The sequence below is a fragment of the Lupinus angustifolius genome, chromosome LG17 (assembly GCF_001865875.1).
Source record: "Lupinus angustifolius cultivar Tanjil chromosome LG17, LupAngTanjil_v1.0, whole genome shotgun sequence".
NCBI lineage: Eukaryota > Viridiplantae > Streptophyta > Magnoliopsida > Fabales > Fabaceae > Lupinus > Lupinus angustifolius.
In genome coordinates this window covers 6,762,358-6,772,163 of record NC_032025.1, presented here as the reverse complement: position 1 = coordinate 6,772,163, position 9,806 = coordinate 6,762,358, and the positions used below count along the sequence as shown (strand labels likewise).

Sequence of the window (9,806 nt, the reverse complement as noted above, 5' to 3'; positions counted from 1 at the left end):
ATGAGATAAAGACTTGATACATATTGTCTTATCCTTATTAGAGAGAAAGAAGAGGCAGTACGACAACCGCTTACCGCTTTCCTACTAACATGATAATAACATAATACTCAAGTTGATACTCTTTCTCTAACCTTAACACTTAAAAAATATTTTTCTCTCACTTGATTAATTTTATGAAAAAATTATTATTTCGAAGTTTCAAGTCATAAAATATTAATGATTGTGACCCCCGATTATTTCAAAAAAACTCATATCATACCATAGTAATGATTGTGATTCTTAATTCAAATATTAAATAATTTCAAAAAAAAAAAGAGTATCTTATTTATCGATGGTTCAAATAAATATGGCATATTAATTTTTGACGACTTTTTATATTTACAAGAAACGACATTAATGAATAATTGATTACTTTTTTTGAAATTTGTCAAAAATGAATCCTTTATTAATATTTGGGTAAGACTTTAGAAGATAAGGACGACACTGACCATCTACCACCAATCTCATTACCCTAGAAAGAAGAGGTAGTACGATAACCACTCACCGCTTTCTATTAGAAAGGAAAGGAATATATGGTTCGGTTCGTTCACCGTTCTCCCAATTTCTTACCTTAAACTCTATTTTTATGCTCGAGTAAAAATAGAGTCATTGATAAAATCATACATATTTTTGTTACTTTATTATGATAGCTTTAAAGGATTTAGAAGTGACTACAAGCATAAAGTATGAAAATAAATGAAGTATACAAATAGCCACAGCAAATGAAATAAGAAATAAACGAAACATACATAAATAAATAAATAAGAAATAAACAAATGAAACCAAGAAGCCTAATACCCAAATATATATATATATTAATACTCTTAAATTATCATAGGAATAAAAACTACCAATAGACCAAACAAGATAACTAACAAATAAAGAAATAAAAATAGAATATAATATAATCTACATAAAAACTACAAGAATGAAATGGCGGTGCACGGAATAACAATTGAAAAAGAAAGGATTTCAATGCTTGGGTTTGAAATACTCTTTCACTAAGCTTGTGGTTCATTGTAATAATGAATGTGTAAAATGAATATGAGATAACAAGTGTAGTTAAATGGGTATGTACACATGACAAGGTTAATTAGCAAAATACGTGTATATGGCAGTGAACAACAACAAATAGAAAAAAATAAAAATAATAGGAGATAGTGAATTGAAACAAGAAAAGGACCTGGTGGTATTGCCTAGCTAATGAAGGATAGTCACAAAGAAAGAGATTGCTTAGGTTCTTGATATACGCTTACTTCCAAAATCCTCCTTTTTTCTATTTCATACGCCTCTTATCCTCTCCTTTTTTCTTTTATTGCAATAGCTGCTGAATATTTTTTTTCAAAATGTTGGGGCCACTGGGTTAGTGCTAAGTGGGGTTATTTATAGCCTCACTTAGATTTAGGGTTAAGGTTAACGAAGAGTCTTAAGGTAATTTTTACTTAGTCTTGTGAGTGTTTTTAAGTGCGACTCAGTCCCTGAACTTCCTTAAAATTAAAAAAAAAAAGACCCTGGACGAAATTGGGTATTCACAGACGGCATGCATAATCTTCTTGATGAAACAAGAAAGAATGAAAAATGTTATTGAATTGAAATACAAGGAATAAGATAATCACCCTTTATATATTACAATGTTTAACTAATAATTAACTAGTTAATCGATTAATTAAACTCTTAATCGATTAACGAAAATAGTATTACAACTAACAAACTGAAATCAACTAACAACTTTAACATAGTTGAATGTAGTCTTATGTTACATGTCTAAACACACAATATTTGATCTTGTTTTTCTACCCCTTATTTGCATAGTAGGTTTGGCTTTTGGATTCAGCTGAAGTCGGGTTGTTTTCTTCTGACATTGACTTTGGTGCATAGTTTGTGTGCTAATTGTCTCTACGTTGTTATGGAATGTGTTTCTAATAAGTGAGCCATTGGAGGGTCGCATGTCTTATTGTGAGTGGGAATGACCAATACATGTTTGAATTAGATTCTCCATGGAATAACATGGGGGCCTCAAAGGTGTATAAATGGTCTTTCGGGTCTATAGTCCACTCGTATTTGTCTATGTTGGTCAGACACTTTAGGTGTGTTGGCAATTTGTGTGCCATGATGTCCACGAGTACACATCTGATGCCCCACTTTTTGTGTCATTTCATATCCCATGAGCATGTGATTGGTAAGAAAAAATATATTTAAGTTAAAATTTAATTATTAAATATTTTTCTGACCAATCATAAGTCTATGATACATAGAGTAGTACAAAGTGTAGGACAACATATGTACTCCCGATGTCCGTTGTGAATGAGTGTTTGGCTCCACATTCTACAAGGGGTTAGTATATAAGGTGTTGGCAATGTGTGAATGATGTCCACTATGAATGGGTGACATGAAGAACAATGGATATCAGAGTACTCAACAATTTTTGGATCAAAATAATCTATCTTAGTGGAATTCATGTCCATGACACATTGTTTGTGTTTGGATCAACAATATGTGTGTTTTGCTTACTTGAGGTTAAGATGTCAAACTTCCATTTATGTTAAGAGAAGTCAACATGTTGGCAGAATATATGACCAAAATTGGGTCAAATGGTTCATATGACTTTAAGACCTGAGAGAGCACCAATAGAAGCCCACAAGAAATCCACCAAGTCAATGTACCTCTAAATGTTAGTGACTTAGAGTTGTTTTGTTTTACCAACTTACCAAAAAATCTGCAGTCATTGGTTGTCGTACACTTAATAGTGATAACTCATTTAGGTTATGCACATAGAAAGCGATCTAGATTATACAGGCAATGATAGTTGAGTTAGATTCCTCTCCGATAATGGAGAGAGCAGTGCAATTTTGTAGTGTATTTTGAAAGATAAAAATGTAAACATAATATAAATTAAAAGATATAAATGTCTTTATTATTTGGTTTCCAATGTTATTTCTCATAACTGACCTCTCCAGTAATGGAGAGGAGTCTTACTCATGATAATTAGCTAGTCTGCTTATCAAAATATTTCAGCCAATAAATTATATTGTTTTAAAATATTAAATCATAAAATACTTTCCTTTAGGGTTACTTTGAGAGTTGGATTTTGGAGGAGAAAAAATGGAAAGGGAAAACTTGAGAGCCATGAAATATATTTGTGAAATGACTCTCAAGCCGTCCATTTTCCTCCAAAATCCAACTCTCAAACTAACAGGCCCATGAATATATTGAGTGTGTCACTCATTAAGTTTAAATGTCCCCTGCAGTATTTTATTCCTCTCCTAGGAGAGCCTTCCGCAACTCGAACTCGTGACATCATAGATAAATAGTCACTATATCATTGATTCACTACCATTAAGCTAGTGTAACTTAATGGTAGCGACTCAGTGGTATAATAACTATTTATCCTTGAGAGGTCGTATGTCATAACTGGGGTGTTGCAATCAGCAACATGCACCATATGCTTAGTAAAAGAGTCTTTCTGATGATGATTTGGAAGAATTGAAGGCATGCACCGAACTCGGGTTCGAGTTTGATTCGCCCGAAATTGTCGAATACAATCCTGCTTTGACATTATATCATGCCATTAATAAACAGTACAATAATCATAGCTTGTTTAGATCTTCTTCTACTTCGTCACTTGCATCTGAAAGTAACATTTCTAGCCCCAACAACACTATATTCAATAAAGGTAATTCCAATATTTTTTTATTAATCATATTTAATAATTAAATTAATTTTACACCATATTACAATATATTTGTCATTTTTTAATTAATAATGATGAGATGCTATGTTTTAAATTTGTGATTATTACATGCAACTATAATAATTTTTTTTCTTCAATTTTTATATTATGAACATATATTGATATTAGTTATTCTGGTGATGATTGATGAATGCTTTTATATATTTAACATGCCCCCTTTCACAATATTCTTTATGCTTGAGGTATAGATGATCTAGATACTAATCTTAAACTGAAATTTAAACTTTTTATTTAATTATTAGAAGAAATGTAAATATTTTTTTATCTACTATTTATTTTTTATATAAGAATACAAAGGTTGATGGTATTACCAAAAAGGATATCTTCTATGATTGACACCTATTATTTTTCAAGGATAAATTTGTCAATCCAAAAGTTATTTTTGACTACTTAAAAGGTGGTTTGAATTTCAAATCCTATTCCCTTACCACATCACTCTCTTATATGCTAAACTCCTCTCTCTCTTCTATTCCTCTAAAGTCATCTTTATTCTCTCTCTTTCTTCATCTCAAAATTACATCTCCATTCTTTCTCCAAAAAATTTCTTCATCTCAAAATTATCTTTCCATTCTTTATCTGAAAAGATAAGAGATATGCTTAAGGTAACAAATTTACTCTTCTCCTCTCATCATCTTTTATTGTATGTTTATTTTGGATTAACTGTTATTTATTTTTTCTTTTGAAAAAAATTTGCATTTTCAAAAAATTTCTTCATCTCAAAGTCATCTTTCCATCCTTTCTCCGAAAAGGTAAGAGGTGTGCTTTAAGGTAACAAATTTACTTTTTTCCTCTCATCATTTTTTATTGCATGTTTATTTTGGGTTAACTGTTATTTATTTCTTCTTTTGAAAAAATATGCATTTTCTTTTCACCATGTTCACTGTGTATGACTATCATTTTGTTTTACTTGGATTTTTTCGTCATGTCATCCTCTTCCAATCTTTCCTTTCATGTATTTTAATTCACGCCCAATTTCTTAAATCTTTATATTTTCATTCAACGTCTGTTTGCTTCACGATTTTGTTTTGTGTGATTCTCTGTCCATCCCATTTTTTCACTATGTATATTGAATCATCACATACAATCAGCGTAGGAATGGTGGATGTAACAAGCATGGCTGTAGCAAATGTTGCCCCAAGGTATTTTTACATTTTGCATTTTTATGTTAATGATCCTAAGGTGTTTGATTAAATGTCTAGATGGTTGTGGTTTAAGCTTTATATGTGTTTAAAATTTCTTATGTTAAATAAGATCCTGAAAATTTAAGATTGTGATTAACGGGAGAAGTCTTTATGTGAGTATCTCTATGTTGTTGAATGCTAACACTTTGATTTCATTTTGAAACCCCATATTAGATTGTTAGCATCTTAGAGAATATGTGTAACACTTTGAATTTTCTGTGTATGTTTTATTAATTATTTATTTTAACAACGATTAATTTTAGAAATTAATAGATATTGAATTAGACTAAACCGTAGTCGAGTGTTAGTCTTGTTTTGTGATTTCCTATTTTGTGGTAAAATTTCGTAATTTTCTGTGACGGAAAGTTTTTGAACTACCGTCAGACCCAAATTCGTCTGAATTCGGCCCAATAACGTGTTCTTGAGTTCCGTAACTCGGAATCGAATTCTGATTATGTCATTGGCTTCGAAATATCATTTCGAGTCAAGATAGACATCAAGTTTATCCAGAACGCATTTCTAAATATTTTTCACTCCGAATTCCGTATTTCGAAGTTCTAACCGTAAACCGAAATCGGTAGATTTTTAATATCTGACCGAGTATTAGCCGACAATAATCGAGCATGCTTTATTCGCGAATGTTTCTCCGAAAATGTCACATCGCTTTCATGTAAGAGGCTTGCTTGTGGAACAAGCAAAAGTACATATCCTCTTACACAAAATCCCTTAAATCACTCATCTACCTCTTACACATCTACTTTTTGGAAGAAACTATTGGTCTTTACCTACTCTCAATTCTGATTTCTTGTCCTTAAAAGCCAACACCTAGCTTAGGAGGAAACTCTTGGCATTTTCTCTCTACACTTTAGAATTTTAAGAACTCTTAAGGTAGTTCTTCTTAGTTCTTCATTTTATTTTTTATTTTGATTCTTCATCTTCTTAAGATCTAACCATTAGATGTTTATGAAATTTTAGTATGATGTTTATATGTATGTTATGAACATTTTCAACCGTTAAAATGTTCTAAAAATCTTCCTAACTTTTGTTATGTTCAAAACTCTAAATAGATATTTTCTTGAGCTTATAAAGTTATTTTGAAACCATTAACTCTTTGTGTTCATGGGGCTGTTTTTAAGGTTTAAAAAAATAAATTATATTGTTTTAAAATATTAAATCATAAAATACTTTCCTTTAGGGTTACTTTGAGAGTTGGATTTTGGAGGAGAAAAAATGGAAAGGGAAAACTTGAGAGCCATGAAATATATTTGTGAAATGACTCTCAAGCCGTCCATTTTCCTCCAAAATCCAACTCTCAAACTAACAGGCCCATGAATATATTGAGTGTGTCACTCATTAAGTTTAAATGTCCCCTGCAGTATTTTATTCCTCTCCTAGGAGAGCCTTCCGCAACTCGAACTCGTGACATCATAGATAAATAGTCACTATATCATTGATTCACTACCATTAAGCTAGTGTAACTTAATGGTAGCGACTCAGTGGTATAATAACTATTTATCCTTGAGAGGTCGTATGTCATAACTGGGGTGTTGCAATCAGCAACATGCACCATATGCTTAGTAAAAGAGTCTTTCTGATGATGATTTGGAAGAATTGAAGGCATGCACCGAACTCGGGTTCGAGTTTGATTCGCCCGAAATTGTCGAATACAATCCTGCTTTGACATTATATCATGCCATTAATAAACAGTACAATAATCATAGCTTGTTTAGATCTTCTTCTACTTCGTCACTTGCATCTGAAAGTAACATTTCTAGCCCCAACAACACTATATTCAATAAAGGTAATTCCAATATTTTTTTATTAATCATATTTAATAATTAAATTAATTTTACACCATATTACAATATATTTGTCATTTTTTAATTAATAATGATGAGATGCTATGTTTTAAATTTGTGATTATTACATGCAACTATAATAATTTTTTTTCTTCAATTTTTATATTATGAACATATATTGATATTAGTTATTCTGGTGATGATTGATGAATGCTTTTATATATTTAACATGCCCCCTTTCACAATATTCTTTATGCTTGAGGTATAGATGATCTAGATACTAATCTTAAACTGAAATTTAAACTTTTTATTTAATTATTAGAAGAAATGTAAATATTTTTTTATCTACTATTTATTTTTTATATAAGAATACAAAGGTTGATGGTATTACCAAAAAGGATATCTTCTATGATTGACACCTATTATTTTTCAAGGATAAATTTGTCAATCCAAAAGTTATTTTTGACTACTTAAAAGGTGGTTTGAATTTCAAATCCTATTCCCTTACCACATCACTCTCTTATATGCTAAACTCCTCTCTCTCTTCTATTCCTCTAAAGTCATCTTTATTCTCTCTCTTTCTTCATCTCAAAATTACATCTCCATTCTTTCTCCAAAAAATTTCTTCATCTCAAAATTATCTTTCCATTCTTTATCTGAAAAGATAAGAGATATGCTTAAGGTAACAAATTTACTCTTCTCCTCTCATCATCTTTTATTGTATGTTTATTTTGGATTAACTGTTATTTATTTTTTCTTTTGAAAAAAATTTGCATTTTCAAAAAATTTCTTCATCTCAAAGTCATCTTTCCATCCTTTCTCCGAAAAGGTAAGAGGTGTGCTTTAAGGTAACAAATTTACTTTTTTCCTCTCATCATTTTTTATTGCATGTTTATTTTGGGTTAACTGTTATTTATTTCTTCTTTTGAAAAAATATGCATTTTCTTTTCACCATGTTCACTGTGTATGACTATCATTTTGTTTTACTTGGATTTTTTCGTCATGTCATCCTCTTCCAATCTTTCCTTTCATGTATTTTAATTCACGCCCAATTTCTTAAATCTTTATATTTTCATTCAACGTCTGTTTGCTTCACGATTTTGTTTTGTGTGATTCTCTGTCCATCCCATTTTTTCACTATGTATATTGAATCATCACATACAATCAGCGTAGGAATGGTGGATGTAACAAGCATGGCTGTAGCAAATGTTGCCCCAAGGTATTTTTACATTTTGCATTTTTATGTTAATGATCCTAAGGTGTTTGATTAAATGTCTAGATGGTTGTGGTTTAAGCTTTATATGTGTTTAAAATTTCTTATGTTAAATAAGATCCTGAAAATTTAAGATTGTGATTAACGGGAGAAGTCTTTATGTGAGTATCTCTATGTTGTTGAATGCTAACACTTTGATTTCATTTTGAAACCCCATATTAGATTGTTAGCATCTTAGAGAATATGTGTAACACTTTGAATTTTCTGTGTATGTTTTATTAATTATTTATTTTAACAACGATTAATTTTAGAAATTAATAGATATTGAATTAGACTAAACCGTAGTCGAGTGTTAGTCTTGTTTTGTGATTTCCTATTTTGTGGTAAAATTTCGTAATTTTCTGTGACGGAAAGTTTTTGAACTACCGTCAGACCCAAATTCGTCTGAATTCGGCCCAATAACGTGTTCTTGAGTTCCGTAACTCGGAATCGAATTCTGATTATGTCATTGGCTTCGAAATATCATTTCGAGTCAAGATAGACATCAAGTTTATCCAGAACGCATTTCTAAATATTTTTCACTCCGAATTCCGTATTTCGAAGTTCTAACCGTAAACCGAAATCGGTAGATTTTTAATATCTGACCGAGTATTAGCCGACAATAATCGAGCATGCTTTATTCGCGAATGTTTCTCCGAAAATGTCACATCGCTTTCATGTAAGAGGCTTGCTTGTGGAACAAGCAAAAGTACATATCCTCTTACACAAAATCCCTTAAATCACTCATCTACCTCTTACACATCTACTTTTTGGAAGAAACTATTGGTCTTTACCTACTCTCAATTCTGATTTCTTGTCCTTAAAAGCCAACACCTAGCTTAGGAGGAAACTCTTGGCATTTTCTCTCTACACTTTAGAATTTTAAGAACTCTTAAGGTAGTTCTTCTTAGTTCTTCATTTTATTTTTTATTTTGATTCTTCATCTTCTTAAGATCTAACCATTAGATGTTTATGAAATTTTAGTATGATGTTTATATGTATGTTATGAACATTTTCAACCGTTAAAATGTTCTAAAAATCTTCCTAACTTTTGTTATGTTCAAAACTCTAAATAGATATTTTCTTGAGCTTATAAAGTTATTTTGAAACCATTAACTCTTTGTGTTCATGGGGCTGTTTTTAAGGTTTAAAAATTTGTATTTTTGTTGATTTGAGTTAAAGATGATGATTTTAAAATGAGTCTTTAAAAAGTTTTGAACCATGTAAAGTTTGAAACTTTTTATTTGTTTTTGGTTTGAGAAACCATAGCCTTGAACAAATGCAAAATAGTTGCTTTTCAGATTTGATGATAGAAATGAATGTTGTAGTTGAACATGGTTAAAGGTGATGATATTTACATCAAAGGAACCTTTGAGGAGTTTTCTAACCATGCAAAGTTTGGATTATTTTTACTTGTTTTTGGCTTGAAAAACCACGGTCTTGGACAAGTTTAGAATAATATATTTTTAATGATGAGGTTTGGTTGTATTTCAAAGGGGATGATTTTGTTATCAAACGAACCTTTAAAGTGTTTAATGATAAGTTGAAAGATCAAAACTTTCCTTAACATTAGGTCTAAATCATGACCTATATGTGTTTAGGAAAAGTTTAGTTTCTAACTTTGAAATCCAAAATGTTTGTGGATGAGTTGTTGTGAAAAAGTGTGTAGCTTAAGAAATTTTGAGTTAAAAGGTTGTTTAAGTATGAGATCAACACTAACAAGAATGTGTTGAAATGACCATGAGAAACTATTGTATAAAATATGAAATCTACTTAAGATGACT

At 30.6% G+C, this 9,806-nt stretch overlaps 1 protein-coding gene across 1 annotated transcript in view; it reads left to right on the top strand.

Annotated features, from left to right (window-relative positions):
• Window positions 4,886–9,806, top strand: part of LOC109330825 — a 16,105-nt gene continuing 11,184 nt past the window's right edge. Inside the window, exons 1-2 of the mRNA XM_019565103.1 lie at window positions 4,886–4,929; window positions 6,558–6,772. Coding sequence (XP_019420648.1) covers window positions 4,886–4,929; window positions 6,558–6,772 — 259 coding nt within the window. The remainder of the gene's footprint in view (window positions 4,930–6,557; window positions 6,773–9,806) is intronic.